The sequence below is a fragment of the Nicotiana sylvestris genome, chromosome 6 (genome assembly GCF_000393655.2).
Source record: "Nicotiana sylvestris chromosome 6, ASM39365v2, whole genome shotgun sequence".
Taxonomy (NCBI): Eukaryota; Viridiplantae; Streptophyta; class Magnoliopsida; order Solanales; family Solanaceae; genus Nicotiana; species Nicotiana sylvestris.
Genome location: NC_091062.1, coordinates 85,898,453 through 85,923,596, shown reverse-complemented (window position 1 = coordinate 85,923,596; position 25,144 = coordinate 85,898,453). Strand labels below are relative to the sequence as shown.

General features: G+C 39.9%; 3 protein-coding genes across 3 annotated transcripts; all 3 read right to left on the bottom strand.

The window, feature by feature from the left end:
- Nucleotides 1–16,272: 16,272 nt before the first annotated feature.
- LOC138870888 (uncharacterized) lies at nucleotides 16,273–19,440 on the bottom strand. Its single transcript, XM_070148727.1, has 2 exons — nucleotides 18,931–19,440; nucleotides 16,273–16,416 (listed from the first exon to the last, which is right to left on the bottom strand). Exons 1-2 carry the CDS (start codon nucleotides 19,438–19,440, stop codon nucleotides 16,273–16,275), a joined length of 654 nt encoding a protein of 217 aa, XP_070004828.1.
- A 240-nt stretch (nucleotides 19,441–19,680) lies between these two features.
- Nucleotides 19,681–21,648, bottom strand: LOC138870887 (uncharacterized). Its single transcript, XM_070148726.1, has 2 exons — nucleotides 20,936–21,648; nucleotides 19,681–20,791 (listed from the first exon to the last, which is right to left on the bottom strand). Exons 1-2 carry the CDS (start codon nucleotides 21,646–21,648, stop codon nucleotides 19,681–19,683), a joined length of 1,824 nt encoding a protein of 607 aa, XP_070004827.1.
- Nucleotides 21,649–21,942: 294 nt separating this feature from the next.
- Nucleotides 21,943–25,144, bottom strand: LOC138870885 (uncharacterized). The gene is made up of 6 exons (XM_070148725.1): nucleotides 24,647–25,144; nucleotides 24,166–24,496; nucleotides 22,918–23,829; nucleotides 22,622–22,828; nucleotides 22,474–22,477; nucleotides 21,943–22,330 (listed from the first exon to the last, which is right to left on the bottom strand). The coding sequence occupies exons 1-6, from the start codon at nucleotides 25,142–25,144 to the stop codon at nucleotides 21,943–21,945; spliced, it is 2,340 nt and encodes a 779-aa protein (XP_070004826.1).

The window sequence follows — 25,144 nt, the reverse complement described above, 5'->3', positions numbered from 1 at the left end:
AATGCACATCCTCATAGTGTCATCCTTATTCTTCACAAATAGAACAGGCGCACCCCAAGGCGACACACTAGGCCGAATGAACCCCTTATCAAGGAGTTCCTAAAGTTGCTCCTTTAACTCCTTCAACTCCGCTGGTGCCATACGATACGGTGGAATAGAAATGGGCTGAGTGACCGGCACCAGGTCAATACAAAAACAATATCCCTGTTCGGCGGCATGCCCGGCAGGTCTGCAGGAAACACATCGGGAAAAACCCTCACAACTGGAACAGAATCAATACTGGGAGTCTCTACACCGACATCCCTCACAAAGGCTAGATACGAAAGACAACCCTTCCCAACCAGACGCTGGGCTTTCAAGAATGAAATTACCCTACTGGGAACATAATCAGTCGAACCTCGCCACTCAATCCGTGGAACACCCGGCATAGCCAATGTCACTGTCTTAGCACGATAGTCCAAAATAGCACGACACGGAGATAGCCAATCCATGCCCAATATAATATCGAAATCCACCATACATAACAACAAAAGATCCACTCAGGTCTCCAGACCCCAAATAGTCACCACACACGACCGGTACACACGGTCTATAACAACAGTATCGCCCACCGGATTAGATACATGAACAGGTGAAACAAAAGACTCATGGGGCGTATCCAAATAACGAGCAAAGTATGATGACATATAAGAATAAGTTGAACCGGGATCAAATAATACAGAAGCATCTCTGTGGCAGACTGAGACAATACCTGTAATAACAACATCGGAAGCAATAGCATCGGGTCTAGCTAGAAGTGCCTAGAAGCGGGCCTGACCGCCAACTGATCGACCTTCCCCTCTAGGGTGACCCCTAGCTGACTAACCTCCACCCCTAGCTGGCTGGGTGGGTAGTGGTGAAGTAACTGACGCTGAAGCCGATAGCTGACTCCTCTGCTGAGATGAACCCGCAAGACGACGAGGACACTGCCTCCACATATCACCCATCTCTTCACACTCATAACAACTCCTGGGTGCTGGAGACGGGGACTGAAGGGAAACCCTAGCACCAGAATGACTAGCTGATGCACCTGGCATAGAAGATCCCTAAACTGATGGAGCACGGGACGAACTCTGAGCTGGAAGGGCACTAAGTGATGACTGGCCCTGATGAGAACTATGAGAACCATGACCTGATAACACCCTACGATAACCTGGGCGAGCTGGCTGAGCATGCCTGAATATACGGCCTCTAACGTGCTGAAACTGACCTCTTGAAGGAGCACCACCATAACTACCAGATCCTCGAAGCCTCTTGGCCTCCCTCTCATCTCGCTCCTGGCGACGAACTGACTCAATCTCACGAGTAATGTCAACAACCTCCTCAAAAGTAGCACCAGACACCCTCTCCCTGGTTATGATAATACGAAGCTGGTATGTGAGGCCATCAACAAACCTCCTAATCCTCTCTCTATCTGTCGGAACCAACCAAATAGTATGACTAGCTAAGTCTAAGAACCTCATCTTATACTGCATCACAGTCATCTCTCCCTGATGCAACCACTCGAACTGCCTGCGCAGCTCCTCTCTGCGAGACTACGGCACATACTTCTCCAAAAAGAGAACGAAGAACTGCTGCTAGGTAAGGGGTGCTGCACCAACATGCCTACATCTCTCATAAGCCTTCCACCAAGTGAAGGCGGATCCAGAAAACTAAAAAGTAGTGAAAGTGACCCTGTTGGTCTCCAAAATACCCGTTGTACGAAGAATCGTATGACACTTGTCCAAGAAACCCTAGGCATCCTCGCCCTCTGCACCACTGAAAGTCGGAGGCTGAAGTCTACCAAACCTCTCCAACCTGCACTACTCATCCTCTAGCATGGTAGGGGCTACATAGTCCTGAGCAGCTGCAACCGGCTGGGCTGGATGTGCCCCCGGTGTCTGAAGTCCCTGCACGACCTGCTCAGGTGTGCGAGTAGCGGGAGTCTGAGTGCCTCCCCCGGCCTGAGAAATAGCTGCGGCTGTAGTAACTGAGACCGCCTGAGCTAGGCCAGTGCATACTGATAAAATCTGAGCCAAGGCCTCCTAAAGACCCGGAATCACAATGGGCACAACTGGTGCCTGAGTTGGTGCTGCTAGAGCGTCCACAACTGCGACCTGATCCTGAACTAGGGCGGCTGATGGATCTGCAGGTGCTGTCCTAGCTTCTGTGCGGGCCATACCCCTGCCCTTACCGCGGCCACGACCGCGTCCTCGGCCTCTAGTGGCCACAGCTGGTGGTACTGGTGGTCTTCCATCCTGACCGGTAGCGCGTGTCCTCACCATCTGTGAGAGAATAGAATAACAGAAGTTTAGTACTCGGATCAACAGATTCGCATGACAATAATTTCAAGAATATGAAGTTTTTTTTTCCTAAAGGTTCTGCAGCCTCTCGAGGATAAATACAGACGTCTCCGTACCGATCCACGAGACTTTACTAAACCTGCTCATGACTCGTGAGACCTATGTAACCTAGGCTCTGATACCAACTTGTCACGATCCTAAACCCAGACCCGATCGTGATGGCGCCTCTCGTGAAAACAAGGCCAGCCGACACAACACACAATTAAATTAACAGATAATAATTCATAATTAAGTCATTAAAAATGATAAATCCCATAATAAAGTGAAATACATCAACTGCAGAAAATCAAACACAGCCCGATATCGGAGTGTCACCAGTCATGAGCATCTAACATAAGTCTAGGAATACGAAAAAGGGATTACACAGTCTATTACAAAATCCAGTACAAGGGAAAGAAATAATGATAAGAGGGAGAAACACTGGGTTGCGAATGCCGAGCAGCTACCTAGTGAACTCTGAAAATCTGCTGAAAGCTATCAACCCTTGCTAGCATGACCTGAAGCGCCTGAATCTGCACACAGGATGCAGAGAGTAAAGTGAGCACTCCAACTCAGTGAGTAATAACAATAAATAAAAACTGAGTGATAAGAAATCATGTAAAAATACAACAATATGCTATAAAGAGGCAAAGTAAAACCAATAAAGTGCCATAAACAATGAAATCTCATAAAACACCTTAGTTCAGTATAAGCTTCTTTAAAACACCTTTTTAACAGTTAAAACAAGTAAATATAAGGCAGCTAGAAAAGATAACACATAAAATCCGCCCCTTGGGCGCAATGTCAACAGAATCAGCGCCTCGAGCAATAACATGGAACAACACCAGCCCCGCGGGCTATATCTCATATCACAATGGGTAATCGCGCTCACTGGGGGTGTACAGACTCGGGGAGGGGACCCTTACGGCCCAAGCGCAATATCAAGCCATCTCGTAGCATAATCAATAGGCTCTCAGCCTCATATCAACAAGCCACCTCGTGGCGTACAATCTCAGGCCCTCGGCCTCATAATCATAAATCGGTGTATCACAGCTACGGCATGCAGCCCGACCCAAAATTATCCTGACAACACAGGCCCTCGGCCTTACTCAGTTAGAAATCTCTAAAAGCCACTCGGGCACAGTAAAATATGATGCTCAGCCCAAAATATCATTTAAAGTATTAAAACAGAGTAAACATGGTTGAGTTATGAAAATAGTATAATATAGCATGATTGAGTACATATATAAAATCAAAATAGTGAGGAAATAGCAGTAAAAATCCTCTAAGGGTCCAAATAATTGGCACCAGGCCCAAATATGGCATTCATCCCAAAATATGAAAATAGCAAACAATTTTCTATCAAATACGTGGTAAAACAACCTTTTGGGATGGACTAGGACACAATCCCCAATGATGGACGACCCCACGCTCGTCATCTAGCATGTGCATCACCTCAATATAGCACAACGATGTGAAATCCGGGGTATCATATCCTCACGACAACATTTACAATCAATTACTCACCTCTATCTGGTCCAACCTCTAGCCCGCGATGCCCTTGCCTCTCGAACCGGCCTTCAGATGCTCCAAATCTAACCAAAATCAGTGCAAAACAATCAAAATATGCCAAGGGAACAAAGCTCACTCGAAAGAAATCAAATTACAACACAAATCCCGAAATTGGCCAAACCCGACCCCCGAGCCCACGTCTCAGATTCCGATAAAAATTATATCAATATACTCCTTATCACTCCCCGAGTTCATTCATATCAAAGTCACCAAAATCCAACCACAAATGATCCCTCAAATTCCTAATTTTAGGTCTCCAATTACAAGCCCTAGTTCTTCAGTATTTGATTTAAATTCCATGATTAATTAGGTAGAGTTCACATTAGAATCGAGTATTAAGTCTATAAATCTTACTTCCAAGTGTTTTCCTTCGATTCCCTCTTCAATTATTCTCAAAAAGCTCCAAAATTGATTAAAAATGGTGAAAGTTAGCCCCAAAATCGCGGAAAATGGCTATTTAAACATTCTGCCTAGGCATTCAAATCCTTCTTCGCGAACACAGTCAAAGCCTCGCGTTCGTGAAGCACTAATTGACGTTGACCACAAATTCCTCTTACGCAAACGCGATCACCCCCTCGTGAACGCGATGACTCCACAGCTCAAACCATCGCAAACGTGTCGGCTACCTCGCGAACGCGATGCTCAAAGACCCTGCCCTTCGCGAACGCGGGACCTCCCTCACGAACGCGAAGGCCAAATCTTCAGCCTCACCTGCTAACCCTTCGCGAACGCGAGGGCCTACTCGCGAACGCGAAGGCCGATTGTCTGCAACATACAAAACAGTTTTTCTATAACTTTTCACAATATGAAATAGTTCTTTTAACCACCCGACACTCACCCGAGGCCCCCGAGACCTCAACCAAACATGCCAACATAACCCATAACATCATTCAAACTTTTTCCAACTTTCGAAAATCTAAAAAACAACATCAAAACACCAAATTCGCATCGGATTCAAGCCTAAGAATTCCAAAATCTTCCAAATTCCGCTTTCGATCAAAAAGTTTAGCAAACCACTTCCGAATGACCTGAAATTTTGCACACACATCCCAAATGACACAACGAACCTAGTGCAACTTCCGGAATTCTATTCCGACTCCTATATCAAAATCTCACCTATCAACCGAAAAATGCCAAAATTCCAATTTCGCCAATTCAAGGCTAAATCTACTCCGTACCTCCAAAACACATTCCGATCAAGCTCCTAAGTCTTAAATCACCTCCCAAAGCTAATCAACCTTTGAAACTCACATCCGAGCCCTTTAACATATAAGTCAACATCCGGTTGACTTTTCCAACTTAAGCTTACTCAAAAGAGACTAAGTGTCTCAAATATTACCAAAACCTTTCCGAACTCGAGCCAACCAACCCGATCACACATAGTACTGATAAACAAATCAATAAGAAGCAGAAATGGGGGAAACAGAGCGGGAACTCATGAAACGACCGGCTGGGTAGTTACATTATCTATTATGCTGCTAAATTATTTTATATTTTTATGACTTGTCAGGTTGTTTATTTATTTCTTTAGTCGTTTAATTTGTAGAATAATTATTTTATGTTTACTATCACCTATTGTATTCTTTTTTGTATTTTATTATGATTATATTACAGATATGACATCTAAAGGAAGGAAAAGGTTAAATCTAAGAAGAAAAAACATTCTTTTCCAACTACCTCAACTATACCAAATATGAGTCCTCCTCTTCCTCTCCATCCTCTTCCTCATCCTCCTCGTTCGACTTTATTACCATCTACCATGTTCACTATCCCCCTTCTATCTAATAATTTAGTTCAGTATTATTTTATGGATGCCAAAGAAAGTCAAAGTAACACTATTTTTAACTTTATACCCGCACATTCTATACCATCTTCTTCACGGGGTTTTTATGGTAGTCAGCTTGGTGCCTCACCAGCTGCAACACCCCGAGCTTTCATGGTAGCCAGCATAGTGGTTTACCAGCGGCTACACCCCCGAGCTTTTCCGGTAGTCAGCATAGTGGCTCACCAGCTGCTGTATTCTCGAGCTTTCATGGTAGTCAGCATGGCGGCTCACCAACTGCTACATCCTCGAGCTTTCATGGTAGTCAGCATGATGGTTCGTCTTTTGTTGCTCCATCATCTTCCACTCCATCATCATCATCCACTCCCAGCATATCTAGGTTGGATATTGGAGGCTCTCACCCAATTACATCTAGTTGTACTTCTACACCTTCTAGTAGATGCAGGCAGAATCTTAGAGGAGATGTACAATATGATAGTTATAATTATCGTCCCTTACGAGGATGGGTAAGTAATTATTATACTATTTTTAAAGTTTTGAATGTACTTTTAGATATTTTAAAATTAAGGAATATTTAATTATAATTAAAGCTTTTGAAACTTTAAGATGTTTATTAATTATGTATGTTAACTTTAATGCAGGTTTTTGCCATCCTTTCAGTATGCACATTTGGTTGTGGATTCTATAAAACTATTTTATCATGATCTGTGGAATTCATGGAGACAGATACCGTACAACATTAGAGAGCAAATGTGGAATCAATTTAGAGTAACAATTGATTAAATTTATTTAATAATTATCGTCTTCATCTAATGATACTTTTTTATATTGCAGACAAACTGCACATGGCATCCTCAGCGTCAAAATGAAATAAATACTAATTTCAAGAAGAAGGCTTCTAAGCGGATTAAAGATACTCTGTTCACTGCTTGGAATCCTGGTAAAATGCCGGAGTGGTTAAGAGAAGATGTTTGGAATAAATTTCTTTTCAAATGGAATACTGATAAATGGAAGAAGAAGAGTGAACAAAAAAAGGTAAACCGCGCCTCCAGTAAAGGTGGCTCGTTTCACATAGGAGGTTCGATTAATTTTGCGGCCCATAAACTAAGATTGGTAATTACTTATAAAATTTTCTTAGTTTTACATATAAAATTTTACGATTGTAATGTCTAACTCATACTTTTTATTATGAAGAAAAATGAAAGTGGGCGATATATGAGTCATGCTGAGATCTTCGAGGAGACACATAAGAAAAAGAAGAAGGACGGTACAAGAGAACACTGGGTGGAGACGCGTGCATCAGACACATATGTAAAATACTAACTTCATAATTATTTACGGTTTATTAATATTAGTTTGTTTACATAATAGTTATGTTTTCATTTCAAGAATATTATCATAAAAAGGTGGAAGAATAGTAACAAACTCAACCTACTTCAACTCAACCAACACCTAATGATATGGCTTTATTGTGGACAAAGATAGCGGGTGAAGTAAACAAAGGTAGAATCTACGGACTTGGAGTACGCCGACCTACAGGTCATCCAAACCCACTCTTACGATTCTTCTTCTTCGCATAATCAAGAACATATGGAAGATATGAGAAAAGAAATTCGTGATTTGAAGCAACAATTGGACTCACAATTCTGAACATTTGTTAAGATGAAGAAATTCATAAGAAAATACGGGCATGATCTATCTGATGATGAGGATTAACAAACTGAATCTGATTTGTAGTAGTTTAGGTGTATGGTATTGGTTGATTGGTGAGCTTGATTATGAGAGAAAAGTTTATGTTTTGTTTTTAAACTTGAATGTGGGATACTATTTGGATATTTTTGTGCCCAAAATTATTAGGTTTAATGGATTTATTGGTTTAGATTGTGTTAATGGTTGGATTTGTTGGTTTAGATATTATATTTATTGATTGGTTGTTGGTGTTATTGTATTGTAATTGTTTGACTGGTGGTGCATCTCAAAACTGAGCAGAATTCTGCCTAGTTTTACAAAACATTTTGATTGATTTCCGACGGAAACAGTCTGACAATTGCCCAATTTTTTTCAAAAAACACCTAGATTTTCGACCGATTCAAACGAAAATGTAAAAAATAATAATTATTTTTTAACAGTTTTCGACGGTTTCTGTCGGAAAGTTAAAGAAATTTTATTTACTAATTATTAATTTCTGACCAAATCGGTTGGTAAATATTTATTTTTATTATTTACATTTAAACAAACATTTATTTTATTTAAATAATTACGACTGATTCGGTCGGTAAAATTTCGACCACTTTAGTCAAAATTTTGAAAATAATTTGGTTTTCTAACCTTTTGAACGTTTCGACTACTTTGGTCGGAAATCACTGACGGATTCAGTCGGAAATTATTTTCCGATCAATTGTTTTTCGATCGATCAATTTTGGTCGGAAAGTAGTCCGAAATTCGTGATTTCTAACCATTTTTTGACGTATTTCGTGGCCGGAAATCACTCTTTTTCTATAGTGTTATATCGGCTAGAAAAAGTAAACAGTAAATTTTAGGTAATTTTATTTAAGTCAATTATTGGTTTAACGTTTCACCAGTTCATACCTTAACAGTTCGAATATTTATACCGACGTGTCTATCAAATTGTCAAACTATTTGGTTAAAAGTGTGATATTATTTTGTCAAACATCCAATATTTTCAAGTTTTAGTTTGTCAAAAAGTATTCCGAAAATTGCACCTATAACCACTCTCACCCACACAAGAAAATAATTCTTTTGCATTTTAAAAATTCTTTGTTTCAAGAGACGATATAAGTAGCTTGTAATTTTTTATGCAAACAAGTAAGACAAAAGATATTTACCTTTTCCTATTTTATTGCCCTAATATGCCCTCATCATTTATTCACACTATCGCAAAAACATTCATGTCCGATACTTATTACAAATTATACTAATTTATTATGATTGAATGATAAACTTAGTAAGAATATACTCCTTCTATCTCATATTAATAGTCGTGATTACTAATAATAATTGTCTCAAATTATTTATTATTTTAAAAGTTCAAGATAAAATTAATTATTTTTTCCTTTTTTACTCGTAATAAGGTCATTTATGCTTAATTACGACTTACGAGGCAGGCCACCAAAAAAAGCAATCAGGTAAAAGTTTCGAACATTGAGAAATTATTATGTCACTTCCTAAAAGTAACGTAATGGCTTCTCATCACTAGTTGAAATTAGGTCAACATACACCTTTCTTTTCTTTGTGATTGTCTTCACATGGTTTAATCATATTGGTCTAGATACACATTCTAAGGCTATAAGTAAAGCAAACTGCTGTAATTATCTTTGACCATAGTTGCTTCAATTAATGAAGGGATAAAAAAGAAAGCTGTCAATATGGGTCGGGCTGGGCTATGCTGTCAATATGGGTCGGGCTTGGCTAGCATAGCCCAATCCACATGGGCTTTAGCAATTGACGGGCTGGGCTGGGCTAGGCCTTATAATGGTCAGTCCACCCCAGCCCTATGTGGGCCGCGGGCCCCCACGGACCGGTCTATCATTTTTGAAAATATAATTTTATATTTTTTCTTTAAGTTCTGACTTAAAAAAGATGAATATTTAAAAGTTAAAAAATATCTTATTGGAAATAATTCAAAAAACTTAATAACTTTATATATTGTTTCAATATATCACAATAAATACTAAAAAAAGTAAAAGACAGGACTATATTTCATTCACTAAAAGTCAAAACTTAAAACAAACTATTCAAGAGAACGTTCATGATGCTTATGAGATATCCAACACATCATCTTCATCAAACACATTTGAATCCGCTTGTGACAAGGTTGTCTTAACATCTTCACTTTCATCTACAATTCATATGCAATATTAATTAGTTAAATATTAAAAATAATTAAATTTTAAAAATTAGTAATATTTAAATTCACATAAAAAATATTACTAATTTGAGTTCGGCAAAACCTGTGCAGCCAATTTCAAGTAGTAACAAGTGTTTGGACATTTTCATAATAAATGCAACTTTTGTACTTTGTAAGAACACGCCACCAATGCTAAATGTTGATTCCGATGGTACAATGGTAATAAGAATGCTAAGTACATCACGCACCATCATTGAAAGATCGGGATATTTTCTAGAATTGTCCTTCCAATACATGACAACATCATCTCTTGAAACTTCTCAAGATCAAGTTTTGGTTCCTCTTAGTAAAGATCCAATTCTGACTTTCCATCTCTAAAGGTAGTACACTTTTTATTTTTTTATATATTTTAAATAAATATTTTATTAGGCTCGCGGGCCGGCTCAGCCCAGCCTCAATCAAGCCTCAGGGGCCATGGGCTTACTCGGGTCGGGCTTAAAAGCCTCGTTTTTAAACGGGCTCCAAAAATTCTAGCCCAGACATGCTAAATCACGGGTTGGGTTGGGCTAGCCCTACGGGTCAAGCCCATATTGACGGTGTCACACCCCCTTTTCACCCCTCCGAAAGATATATAATGTTATGTAACGTGTTATGGATTATGGATTAAAGAGTTTTGCCATTTGAAATGACAAATTTGAAATAAGGATTATTTTATTTACAGAGTCGCCACTTGGAATTGATTTTTGTCGGTGTTCCAAGTCACCTTTTATTTGAATCACTATTCAAAGGAAGATTTGACTCTATTATTATTGGTCTGCAAAAACAAGCCCGGGTAAGGAATTCTGTTGACCGGGGAGAAGGTGTAAGGCATTCCCCGAGTCCCGTGGTTCTAGCACGGTCGCTTTATCGACTACATTTGGCTTGAATTAATTTTGAACAAACTGTGATTTATATTATTTTCATGTTTTACCTATCTGCTTTTATCTCTTGATTATTAGAAAAATTAAAGAATATTTTTGAATAAAGAGATGTCATAACCACACTACGGAAGCGAATGCGTGATCGGCGAAATTTATTATTTAGTCATAACGGCGCTACGCAAGCGAATCCGCAGTTTTGACAAACGATTGTTAGCACGTTATTTACTTCTGGGAAAATTACTACATTCGAAGAAATTAGTTTGGAAAATTCATTAAATATCACTACCGCGCTACGCAAGCGAGTCCGTGGTTATGACAAAAATAATTGGGCCTAAAAGAGGAGGCATGATATTTATTTGCAAAGCTAATTATTGAATATCACAATCATGCTACGCAAGCGAATCTGTGGTCGTGTTGAAATTATTAACGCACCTGATGAAGAGTTCACTCGCCTTCTATTTTAGAAATGAATAAGTCATATAAATATTTAAAGAGAATATAGCTCTTAGAAATTAATTGATAAAACTAAAACACTTATATTTGAATGGCTAACTTTTATCAACTTAAGAATGGAATGATTTGGAGATTTTGGCCGTTAGAATAACACTGGGCCCACTATGATTTTAAAACATCATTTTTTCAATTCTAAGTGCGAGAAACAAACTGCCGCAAATCACTTTCTTTCTTCCCTTTCTTTTTTCTATTTATTTATGAAAAATGTAAAAATATATTTTTTAAAGAAAATATCTTAACGATCTCATGCCTATTTGGCCTAACAGATTTATATTTCTTTAAGCAAAATATTATTCTTATATGGAACTAAAATTTAGCCAAAGTTCACTAAGAATCTTTACACCAATATAATCTCAAAGATAAAACCCTTTCACATCCCTAGTAAAAAAGAAATAACTTACTGATACCATGATCTTATCAAACCCGTATACATATTCTACTTTATGAAGAAATTTAGATTCTTCGATATCCATGAGAAATAACCTTAAACTAACATGAGAGTCAAGATAGTTACATGAATCTGACATAGTCTTTGAACTAGGGCTGTGCATTTGGATCGGATATCCGAAATCCGATCCGATCTGCTCAAATTCGGATTTCGGATTTCGGATATTTGGATCGGATTCGGATTTAAATTATTAAAAATTCGGATTTTCGGATTGGATTCGGATTTGTAAAGTTTGAACCCAATCCGATCTGAAATCCGAATTTATTAAGGGAATAATAAATACCAATTTTATTTTTTAGGGTTAGGTTAGGTCTTATTTCATTCTGCAGCTTCTGCTGCTCACGCCTCACCACTTCACCTTCACTCACAGTTCACGCCTTCACTCTCACGGCCTCACTCCTCAGTCCTCACAAGTCACAGTGAGTGTCACACCCAGAAGACTGCTGCTCAGGCCTCAATGCTCACTTCAGTCTTCACGGCTCACGCCTCAAGCTGCTCCCTCCTGCTCGTCGCTTCCTCTATCTCTTCTCTGTGTTTCGGGCCTTCCGGCGACCGCACTGGTAACTGGTAAGACACTAAGAATCACTCATTCTCTCTCGAGTCAGAAGTTTTAATGCTGGAATACCATGCTGTTAGAATCCTGCTCGACAAGTGATTAAAGGACTATGAGAAATTCTTAAACAAGAACCCAGCATACTTAACTCATCCCACCAAATTATAGATAATAAAAAATGGGCAGAGCTATTAAAGGCTAAGAGAATTTTAAACAAGAATCCAGCATATACTAACTCGTACGGCCAAATCGCAAATGAAAACAATGGGTAGTACTTGATAACTTCTAATAAGAGAAGATTATAAGGACCAACAGGGTAATGGCCAAAATCATGAGGAGCTAAACATCAACGACAGTTTGCTAAACAAGTAAGGGCATAAAGATGCATGTAAATTCTACTTCAAGGTATTTTGTTCTGTTATGAACTGTTGAATCCGATCCGAAAATCCGATCACCAAACCGATCCGAAATTATGCAATCCGATCCAATACGATATAATTCGGATCGGATTCGGATTGCATTTTGTGGAATCCGAAATCAGAAATTTCAATCCGAAATGTGCTAAATCCGATCCGATCCGATCCATGCACAGCCCTGCTTTGAACCCAAATAACAGAAAATATTCTTGGTTAAATTTCATATTGTACTACCACTAGCATGAGTAAAATAAAATTATACAAAGTTTTGTAAATAACACTAATCTAGAAGAAATTGAGCAACCATCATTCACTAGTTGAACTCGAATGGTACTCCAACAACAACAGATATTTAAGCCTAAAAAAATATTTTATAATTACAAACACAGAACAATCAAGAAAATAATCTCGTTCATTGCTTTAAATATTTAACTAACTTGGATTAATTATTTCCAGCACATGAGATAAAAACTAAACTTTACTTCCAATTTATAAATTTAAGCAATCTCCACAACTAAAATCCGCATGTTGATTTCCAGAACAACACAAAAAATATGAATAAAAAAGAAACTGATATGAAGTAATTCACACACCCATGACATAACTTGTATCCGCAACTCTAATAACTTGACAAGGAAATAAGGAAAAACTAGAACTATTTAATTACAGGTGTTCCATACATATTCATCATAAGGAGCAGAACTTATTGAAGACATGGAAGTAAACTAAAGAAGCTTAAATCATCTTATTTTTGCATTCATTCTTGACCCAAAAGTAGTACAACAATTGAAGAAATTATCTGATCAATAGAGAAAAAATATTAGCAAGGGAGGGACTTAATTTCAGCAACAAACAGCAACGCCACAGCAGCCAAATCAACAACTTATGACCCGAGAAACATACCAGAAAAATCCAGCAAGAAAGTATTTGAAACTGGTAGCTATTTCCCCAAGCAATCACCTAGGATTCCTCTATTTTCTTACAAGTTTTACACTCTAAGAAACACTCACAAAGTTCAGAATTTTCAGTTCACTATTCAGTATGTTCAGCTGATCTTTTCTGAAGTTTTTGTGCTTTTTAAAGGTGTAGAAGGTGATGGCTAAGTGTGTTAGAGTGTGTGTAAGTGCAAGATCCCGTCCCCTTAAATGAGGAAAAAGCTCCTCTTTTTCTAGGGGGAGCAAGGGCCTTGGGACATATTTGTTTGGCCAAAAATTTGTCCAAAATGATATATTTTTGACCAAAAATCTGTCCAAAACCAGATTTTGTCCAATGAACAATTGTTCTGACCAGATATGGACAGAATTTTGGAGTATTGTACTCCAAAACAATCCCCGAACAGTAAAAACAACCAAACAAAGGCCCTACACTCAAATACCTTCTATTACCCTCACAAACCAATATCCAACTAAATTATTGCTTCAAACTAGAGAGTGCAAAATCAGATAACTAGGCTTGAACCATAAACTAACAAAAGAACCTAATGAATACAAACAAATAAAACATATAGTTAAAGCCTTAAACTAATTAGCTTAAACATAGACAAAACTAGAAATAATAAATATGAAATTAGAACTTAACAACTTAAAAACAACACAGAATATGAATAGTAGTGAAACAACTATCGAATCGACTAAAACATGAAGTCAAAAACGATACTAAACACAAACTAATGATCACTAACATATTTCGAACTAAGGCAAAACACCAAAATCAAACGCGAAACCAGAAGATCAATGAGCTTTGCCAATTATAAATAGTTAATCGGATTTCACAAGTAATTATCAAAATTGATTGAATAAAAAAAATATCATGACAGATTAAACGACTAACCAATACGTGATTCGAAAGTATAAAGCAACGACAAACATTGAAGAAAGTTAATGAAAGTAAACACGAACTAACTATATAAATAATTGAACTAATCTTTTGGTTTTTTTTCATGAAATTAACATAAAGACTTAGCTATTCGACCAACTAAGTTGAAAAACTGAAAATTCAGACGTAACAACTCTATACAAAATAGTCGACCGATAAAGTCGAAGAACCAAAAATCAGAACTAACGGACAAACAAAAATAGTTGATCGGCTAGGTCGAAGAACTGAAAGTTCAAGCTTAATCAAATCCACACAAAATAGTCGACCGGCTAGGTCAAAAAACCAAAAATCGGAACTAAAAACAATAACAAACTACTCGATCGGCTAGGTCGAAGAACTGAAATTCACATTCATGAAGTAAAATGTAATTAAAACTAATACTTATTGCACATAAATAACAGAAACATTAGTGAAAATTAAACCTTAGAACTAACACTAAAACAAAACAAAACAAAAAATTAGAAAAGATAAAAATAGAAAAAGGAAATTGACATTTTACCATACAGAGGGATTCAATGCCGAATCGAGCAAAGAGACGGATGTCGGGGAAGACGCCGCGACTGCCTGACCTTGAACGGGCGTTTCTTTCTAACACACGCCAAAACCAATGAGTTCTAGCGTTGTACTAGAGAGAAATGAGCGTTTTTGGTCTACGATAATCTAAAAATAAAGGGCCACTGATGGTCTTGGGTGGTCGAGGCAGTGGCGAGTAGTGGTGTGGTGGACAGCGGTGGTCGGACGGAATCTTCACCGGATATCGGGTCAAAACCAATATAAATGATAGCCCCCGCCGAGCTCTATCTATGTATGTAAAAATTAGGTGGAAAGGGTGGCTCAATCTCCACGAATTTGTAAACAAATGGCGGCTAGGGTTTTGATTTAGGCTAGATTCGTGGAATTTGGTTGGGATTCGGAGGATATGAGGCTTGGATTCATGGAGAGGAGGAAGAGACAAAGAGGGGGTGAAATTTTGGTGGTGTTTGGAGGGGCTCCGCCGCCGGTGGCAAATTCCGGCAGGCGGCGCCGCCGTGTATGCCTTGCGGCAGCATAGAGGAAGGGAGAGAGTGAGGAGAGGAGTTTAGGGTTTGGATTGGGTGTAAATGAGGCTATTTTCTGATTTTTGGATCCTTATATTTGGAGTGGGAAATGGATCTAGGCCGTTGGATCAAGAATAATGGAGGGATGGGATGAAGTCTTCAGGTTACTAAATGAAACGACGTAGTTTTGATCCAAAACTATGTCGTTTGGACCCTCCCCTGGCAGCCCCTTGTGGATCGGGTTTGGACGAAATGGGCTCAAAGTTTGGGCCAATTTTGTCTCAATTTTAATTAAAATACACTAGTCCAATTCCTACCCCATTTATCAAACCATTAATCAACTCTTAAAACCTATACATACACAAATAAGAAAAAACACACACACTCATACACACACACACACACACACACACACATATATATATATATAATGTAGAAGAAAAAGATGGGGCAAAAATTAGGCATTTACAGCTGCCTCTCTTTGCTCGAGAACATGAAGAATTTTCGTGCAAAGACAAATGAATGTCATGGATAATTTTTGCTCACATTCACTCTAATGGAAGCATTTTGAAAAAGGTGGTGACCGAACCTTGCTTCTGAGGTTGCCTACATATCCTTGGCTATTAAGGAATCAAGTCAGTGTAGTTATGGGAATATTTGGTAGCTGAGACTACCGGATACTAGAGTTAAGACTGTTGCTGCTGTTGCTGTCGCTGTTGCTATTGCTGTTACTCGCTTCTTACATCAAAAAAGAAAAAGAGAAGAGTACTATATATGTCTGCAAACTAAGAGTACAAAATTCCTATCTATGCGTCTTCTGGAGTCAAATCTTAATTCTTGACCTGCTCGCTTGCGTTGACCTTAGATTGAATCTTGATTCTTTTGAAGAAAAGATTATGACTCAATCTCGATTGCTTGCTTTCTGGATCAGAATTTGAGAAGATGAATCTTGAGAAGCTGGGTTGCTGACACATTATCAAAGCTAACTCCGACTATCTTGTGATCGAAGGACTTCTTTCTTCTGATGAGAAACTGAAACTGCAAGCTTTCACTTGTGCTATACGGTAGAGCCTGCAAAGCCATCAAAGACAAACAAAAGCGAACAAAAATTTTATGCCCCAGTCTGGCACTAGAAAATTTTTGCGAGTTATTAGAGAAATCTGTAAATTATCTAATTTATTGAAAAGACAGATAGAAATAGTAGTATAAACTAGCTAAAAGAGATAAAATTTGGTAACGAATGATTGTGTAACCAGGGTTTAGTATCCCGTACTACTGAAAGGAAATGTAACCAGGGGCTGGTACCCTATCTTACTGGAAGGAAATAGAATCAGGTGTTAGCACTATGTATTATTGATAAAGTGTTGAATCCCTCTAGGTGAAAAAGGTTCTACCTGAGTTAAACTGTATTAAACAACCTGAGCAAAGATTACTTCTACCTGGAACTATGAGCTGGATCCCCCTAGGCAAAAGGATTCTACCTGAGTTAAGCTACGTAAAATACCCTGAGCGAAGAGTACTTCTACTCGGAACTATGAGCTGGATCCTCGTAGGCGAAGTGGTTCTACCTGAGTTAAGCTACGTAAAACACCCTGAGCGAAGAGCACTTCTACTCGGAACTATGAGCTGGATCCCCCTAGGCGAAACAGTTCTACCTGAGTTAAGCTACATAAAACACCCTGAGCGAAAAGTACTTCTACTCGGAAACATGAGCTGGATCCCCCTAGGCGAAAGGATTCTACCTGAGTTAAGCTGCGTAAAACAACCTGAGCGAAGAGTACTTTTACCCGAAAATATGAGCTGGATCCCCCTAGGCGAAAGGATTCTACCCAGGTTAAGCTGCGTAAAACACCCTGAGCGAAGAGTACTTCTACCCGGAACTATGAGCTGGATCCCCCTAGGCGAAATACCTGAGTTAAGCTACAAAAATGGGAGGTGTGAACAATAGTGATGCATGCTGAAAAAAGAAAAAATGGAGATTTTAAAGAGCTTATGTTTGGTGACATTCGTTCTTTTAGAATTGCCATTCTGCCCTGCTTTGTTCCTGCTTCAAACAAAGAAAAATTTATGAGTTTTCAAAGTGGTGGTTGGTTTGTGGCCTTGATCCCTTGAGTAGTTTGATTCATGGACACTGCTGTCGAAGAACCGATTCTGTCAGCGCGGTACCGAGATGCTCAGTTACTCTATATCATTTTCTGGAGACCTTGGCTTTCCAATGTTGCCCCCAACTATTTCATACCCAGATGTCCATGGTACCGCTACCCTTGTCTCTAAGGAAAGGCTATTTTTCTTTAAAATCAAACTCAGTTGTCTTGCACCCAGTATCAGTTTGTGTCCGTAGGGCTTATCCACTTTTCTCATGAAGCAGGTCTTGCTTAGGCTACCTTTCAGTTTCTTTGAAACACTTTGTTCGCCTTATTGAATGAGATCACAGATGGATTCGTGCCTTCGTCAATGCCATATATGCCCCAAATTGTGCTCGATATTGCAGGGAAATTGTAGTTGGTTTTGCAGCCATTTCTTTGCTTCACTTTTGATGCAAGATTAGACCGAAAGGGACTCAAAGAAAAATTATGGGTAAAAACAGAATAATAATTGAAAGTGAAAAAGAACTGTGCTTAAACAAAAGGTGTCCCTTTCGGGGAAAGGAATAGAGAGACTTATTTGGAGGTATGTGCCGACTTCAATGAATCATGTCATGCATTTTGGACTGGACGCCTGATCCGTCTAAGTTGTCTAATTCTCAAAATCTGCCGCAAACGTCCATCTTGAATTTATCTTGGTTGTGCTCATGCCGGAGAATCAAAGACCCTCATTCGGCTAGTAGCGCCTTTTGCAGGTTTTCGCTAACTAACCTCTCCCATTTCTCTACTAAGCGTCGCCTTATGGTTCCCATCTGAGTATTCACCAACAAGACTCTCTCATTTCTCTGCTCACTGTCGCCTTATAGTGCCCGTACGTGTTTTTACCGATAAGACTCTCTCATTTTTCTTTTTTCTTTTTTCTTTTTTTTTTCTTTCATTTTTTTTCTTCTTTTCTCTTTTTTTTTTGTTTTGTTTTTTTTACTAAGATACTGCCTGCGGGAGGTTGCCTAATGCCTTTGGCATGGGGACTTCAAAAATTCTCAACAAAGACATCGATCAGAAGTTCTTGAAAGGTAAAAAGGCGAAATGAACCTTGAACTGAATTACAACTTTTGGAACCGTTTTTACAGAAAAACCGTGAAATAAAACAAACTTCTGCCCCAGTTTTGGAGTATTGGGAATATGGATTTTTTTTTGATGGGACCGAACCCAGGGTAAGGCTGCCTACGTATCCTTTCGGAATCAGGTCGGATGTAGTTCAATGACTCAGGGATTTGTTGTTTGGCTTCTTTTTTTTTACAAGTACAAAGGTTCCAGAAATAAATAAGACAAATACATCTCAAAAGAGTTAACAAAAGGGTGACACCTATTCGGAATAGCGAGCAAATGATACTCTTCTTCATCTCGATCTGAGAAAATCGGTGGGTGAAAATTCTACAGTGGGTACATATCAGACATAATATCTTTTGACTGCATCTGCGTTAATAGTCATGTCTGGTACCCGTCCTTCTTCATCTACCAAGTGCAAGGCCCCTTTTGGTAACACTTTCTTGACGATGTAAGGTCCTTGCCAGTTCGGGGCGAACTTTCCTTTAGCTTCTACCTGGTGCGGAGGGATGCATTTCAAAACCAGCTGGCCTACCTCAAACTGCCTTAGGCGCACTTTCTTATTGTAAGTGCGTGCCATTCTTTGCTGGTATAATTGTTTGAAACACACTGCCACTAGCCGTTTTTCATCGATCAACATCAGTTGTTCTAATCGGGTCTTGACCCACTCGGTATCTTCAATCTCCGATTCCACAATAATTCGGATAGAGGGAATTTCGACTTCAGCGGGTATTACAGCTTCGGTTCCATATACAAGCAGATACGGAGTTGCACCAACAGATGTGCGAACAGTCGTGCGGTATCCCAAAAGAGCAAAAGGCAACTTTTCATGCCATTGCCTGGAACCTTGGATCAGCTTCCTAAGAATCCTCTTGATGTTCTTTCGCCGCTTCAATGGCTCCATTGGCTTTTGGCTAGTAAGGGGTAGAATGGCGATGCATGATTTTAAATTGTTCGCATACCTCCTTCATCAAATAACTATTTAGATTGGCTGCATTGTCAGTGATAATGGTCTTTGGGATACCAAAGCGACAGATGATGTTGGAATGAACAAAGTCTACCACTGCTTTCTTGGTGACTGCTTTGAAAGCCTCCAGCCACTTGGTGAAGTAATCAATTGCAACCAAAATGAATCTATGCCCATTTAAAGCCTTTGGCTCGATCGGCCAATGACATCCATTCTCCAAGCAACGAAAGGCCAAGGAGAGGACATGGGATGTAACTCCGAAGGAGGCGAGTGAATCAGGTCACCATGAATCTGGCATTGGTAACACTTGCGAACAAATCTGAAGCAATCTCGCTCCATAGTAAGCCAATAATACCCTGCCCGCAGAATCTTCTTCGCTAAAACGTATCCATTCATGTGAGGTCCGCATACCCCCAAATGCACTTCACTCATGATCCGCTCTGCTTCTGTAGCATCTATGCATCTCAACAAGTTTAAATCTGGGGTCCTCTTGTACAGAATTTCCCCATTCAGGAAGAAACCACTGGCGAGCCACCTTATAGTTCTTTTTTGATCTCCTTTAGCATTCTCTGGATATTCTCTTGTTTTCAGGAATCGTTTTATGTCATGATACCATGGTTCACCATCTTGTTCTGTCTCAATTGTATTGCAGTAATCGTGTTGATTCCGAACTTGGATTTCTAGTGGATCAATATGAGTGTTGCCTGGATAAGGGAGCATCGAGGCTAAAGTAGCCAAGGCATTGGCTAGCTCGTTGTGAAACCTGGGAATGTACCTGAACTCGATGGATTTGAATCTTTTGCTCAAGTCTTGCACACATTGTCTGTACGAAATAAGCTTGATATCTTGAGTCTCCCATTCGCCTTGGGCTTGCCGGATAAGCAAGTTAGAATCTCCCATAACCAATAGTTCATGCACATCCAGATCGATGGCCATTTTCAAAGCCATGATACCAGCTTTGTATTCTGCCGTATTATTGGTACAGAAGAATCTAAGTCGAACCATTGCGGGGTAATGATGTCCACTAGGTGAGATGAGGATTGCCCCAATCCCAACTCCTTTGATATTGACAGCCCCATCAAAATACATTTTCCATATAGGGTAATCGTCTGGAACCACTTCCTCTATTGAGTTGACCTCTTCGTCTGGGAAGTATGTGCTAAGTGGCATGTACTCATCATCAACTGGATTCTCTGCCAAATGATCAACCAAAGCCTGCACTTTCATCGCGGTGCGAGTGACATAGACGATGTCAAACTCTGTGAGCAGGATTTGCCATTTTGCGAGCCTGCCAGTGGGCATTGGCTTTTGGAAGATGTACTTCAAAGGAACCATTCTGGATATGAGGTAAGTAGTGTAGGCCAAAAGATAATGTCTCAGCTTCTAAGCGACCCAAGTCAAGGCACAACATGTCCTTTCTAAAAGGGTGTACTTAACCTCATAATTGGTGAACTTCTTGCTCAAATAATAGATTGCTTGTTTCTTTTTGCCTGTTGCATCATGTTGCCCCAGAACGCATCCGAAGGAATTATCCATCACCGATAAATATAAAAACAAAGGCCTACCAGGTTCAGGTGGCACCAGTACAGGGGGTTTTGACAGATAATCTTTGATTCTGCCAAAAGCTTTTTGGAAATCGTCCGTCCACTTGATAGCGGCATCCTTTTTCAGCAACTTAAAGATGGGCTCACACGTGGTTGTGAGCTGAGCAATAAACCTACTGATGTAGTTCAACCTCCCGAGCAAACTCATGACTTCCTTTTTGTTCTTCGGGGGTGGCAAATCTCGAATGGACTTTATCTTAGATGGATCCAGTTCAATGCCTCTCCGACTGACTATAAAACCGAGGAGTTTCCCAGATGGAACCCCAAATGCACACTTGGCTGGATTAAGCTTAAGGTCATACCTTCGAAGCCGTTCGAAGAACTTTTTCAAATCGCACACGTGATCAGCCTGTGTCTTTGATTTTATGATGACATCATCGACATATACTTCAATCTCTTTGTGCATCATGTCGTGAAAAATGGTGGTCATAGCCCTCATGTAAGTTGCCCCTGCATTCTTTAAACCGAAAGGCATGACCCTGTAACAATAACTACCCCATGGAGTGGTGAAAGCGGTCTTTTCTGCATCATCCTCATCCATTAGAATTTGGTGGTACCCAGCATAGCAATCCACGAACGATTGTATCTCATGTTTTGCGCAATTATCTACAAGAATGTGGATATTTGGTAAAGGAAAATTATCTTTTGGACTTGCTTTGTTCAGGTCCCTGTAGTCAACACAGACTCTGGTCTTTCCATCCTTCTTCAGCACAGGCACAACATTCGCCACCCAGGTGGTGTATCGGATAGCTCTGACCACATTGGCGCTAAATTGCTTAATTATTTCCTCTTTGATTTTGTCACTCACGTCTGTTTTAAATTTTCGTTACTTTTGTTAGACTGGTGAAAAATCAGGATACGTAGGAAGCTTATGAACCACTAGATCAGCATTTAAACCTGACATATCATCGTAAGACCAAGAAAACACGTCTCTGTATTCAAATAAAAGTTGAATCAAGGCATCTCTGGTTTTTTGTTTAGTGTGAATGCTTATCTTCGTTTCTTTGACTTCTTCATGACTTCCGATATTAATTAGCTCAGTTTCATTGAGGTTAGGCTTAGTCTTGTTTTCAAATTGTTCCAACTCTCTTTTTATTTCCTCAACAACCTCATCTTCATCATATTCAACCTCTTGATGCATTATTTTGATATTAGACAGCTTTTTAAGATCTGGGCGTGAATTCCGCATGCATGTCATGTTATTAAATCTGGCATTAACAAAACTGAAATGGAAACAAAATGACAAGAATTAGAAAAAATAAAAGATAGGAAACTTAATAGGAAACTGAACTGCATTTTATTGAATTCGAAAGGATAGAAGGGTTAACATCAAAACAAAAAAATCATACTAAGTTGTTTGGATTACAACCCTGAAAGTAACCCAAAATACAAAAAAGAAGCTGCAAAAGCAAACTACTAAGACTCTTTCCTTGTGGGGAGAGGAGTTGCTTCCTAGTTGGTGAGCATGGTGTATGGGTCAATTAGTTGCATATCAGCACGACTAGTGCCTTCACCAGCCTGGATCATATTCACTTCATAAAACATCTGGCTGAGGCCATGGCAAATTTCATCAATGTTTGCATGTGCCGAGGAATTTTGACCCTCTTGGAGTCGTGGCTTGACAAAAGTGTAGAAAATGTGAGGGATAGGTTGTTGCAAGACCCATCCATGATTTTTGCGGTGTTTGGCTTTGTTTTTGTCTGCTTGTGCTGGCCTGAAGCCTAAGCCAAAAGTACCCTGGTTACTGAATGGAGAAATAGGCTCCGAAATTCCTTGCAATGATGTCCCAAGCCTTTTCCTGGATCATAACCTTGTCTCAACATAATTGCAGCCACCATTACAGATGTGGCGGAAAGACGGGGATGCAGAATGGGCTTTCCTTCCTCAACATGGTCCACAACAACCACTTCAAAAGCCTGATAGACAATGGACTCACACCCTTCCTTGGCCTCAATACAGGGGATTAACAGGTCTTTATAAATGGAAGACTCGTCTTCCCCATGAACAATAATTTCTTGCCTGTCATGTTCGAATTTGAGCATCTGATGCAAGGTGGATGGCACAGCTCGGGCCGTATGGATCCATGGCCTTCCAAGAAGAAAATTATAAGAAGTGGCCATGTCCACTACTTGGAAAACAATCTCAAAGTCAACCGACCCAATCGTCATGGTGAGGTTGATCTCCTCAATGGTATCTCTTGCTGAGCCATCAAAGGCCCGGATGCGAACATTGCTGGGTCGGACTCTGTTTGTATTGATCTTCATGCTTTTCAAGGTAGAGAGAGGGCATACATCTACACTTGAGCCTCCATCAACCATGACTCGCTTTACATAATGCCACTCACATTTGACCATCAAGTTCAAAGCCCTATTGTGCCCCGCTCTCTCCTCGGGAAGTTCATCATCAGTAAAGGAGATTCGGTTCACCTCAAAAAATCTGTTGGCCATCTTCTCTAATTGATTCACTGTGGTATCCTCTGAGATATGTGCCTCGTTCAGGACCTTGATTAGTACACGGGCATGCTCTTTGGAATGTACGAGCAGAGATAGTAGAGAGATTTGGGCATGAGTCTTTCTTAGCTGGTCAATGATTGAGTAATCCTGAACTTTCATCTTTTTCAAAAACTCTTCTGCCTCTGTTTCAGTGACTGGTTTCTTTATTGGCAATTGGCCTTCTCTGATTTGTTTGGCCTTCCTCAACTCTTCTGGAGAGTAACACCTCCCTGATCAAGTCAAACCTCCAGTTTCCCCCACTTCCTCTATGATTTCCTTGCCTTTGTAGGTCATCACGGTTTTGTTGTAGTTCTAAGGAATGGTTTTTGTGTTGGTCACAGGGGGTTGCACGACAGGTTTAATTATGATCGGCTCTGTTATACCTTTCGTACCTCCCTGCTTCTACCTTGTAACGGGGTGGCCTCCAAGTACATATAACCTTGGGCTTGGAACACTGGAGTGAACTTCCAACCTTGAGATTTTCGGAACAAATAAAATTGCCTTATTTGAGCTCTGGGCACCTTTTACAATCAATGGCACATCTCGGCTGGGACTTACTTCCAGACCTGTTCCTTCTTGGATTGCACCCACTGTCATTTCTACTCGACCGATCGGCTTGTATTCTTGATCTTGGCCAGTCATTCCTACAAAATGAACATCATTGTGTGTTGGTAACAGGTTGTTTGTCACATTAGGAGGGTCCTCGCCATTCGTTACTACAATCAATTTTTCAGAAATGAGCCTCTCTACGACTCTTTTCAGAGTCCAACAGTCATTAGTGCTATGCCCCGTGGCACCTGAATGATATTTGCATCTAGCATTCGCTTGAAATCCATGTGAATCAGGATGCATATGGTGGGGAGCTATGGGTCCAATCATGCCCATTTGCTTCAGTTTCTGGAATAAACTAGAGTATGATTCGGCCAATGAAGTGAATTTTTCTGCTGGCATCTGCTCTCAACCATAATCCTGCCTGGGACGAGCATTGTAGGGTGCCCAAAAATTTTGCTGCTGAGGTCGGGGGGCCCTTGGAGCTGGTGCCCGTACCTGCTGATTGTGAGGCCGAGCATATGATTGAGCATTGAACACTATATATTGTGGTGGGCCCACAGAGTATTGAGGAATTGGCGGGGGGTAATAATGTTGAGGGTAGCTGGATTGCCCCTGCTGAACTTGCACATAAGGGTGTGATGCCCTTCTTTGAACTTCCCTAAATCCCGAAGTCATCATGGACCCTTCATCTCTCTTCTTTCTATTTGCCAAACTCCCCGACCCATTTTGGATAGCTTGGGTGGTGGCTTTGAGAGTATCTTGACTTACAATTCTGCCAGTCTTGATGCCATTTTCGACCATCTCCCCTATTTTGATTGCTTCTGCAAAAGGTCTACCCATTGCGGACATCATGTTCTGAAAATAATCAGGATCTTGAGCCTCCAGAAAAATAGTGATCAACTCGTGGTTATCCATGGGTGGATTAACTCTAGTCGCTTGCTCCCTCCACTTGATGGCATACTCCCTAAAACTTTTGGTCGGCTTTTTCTTCAT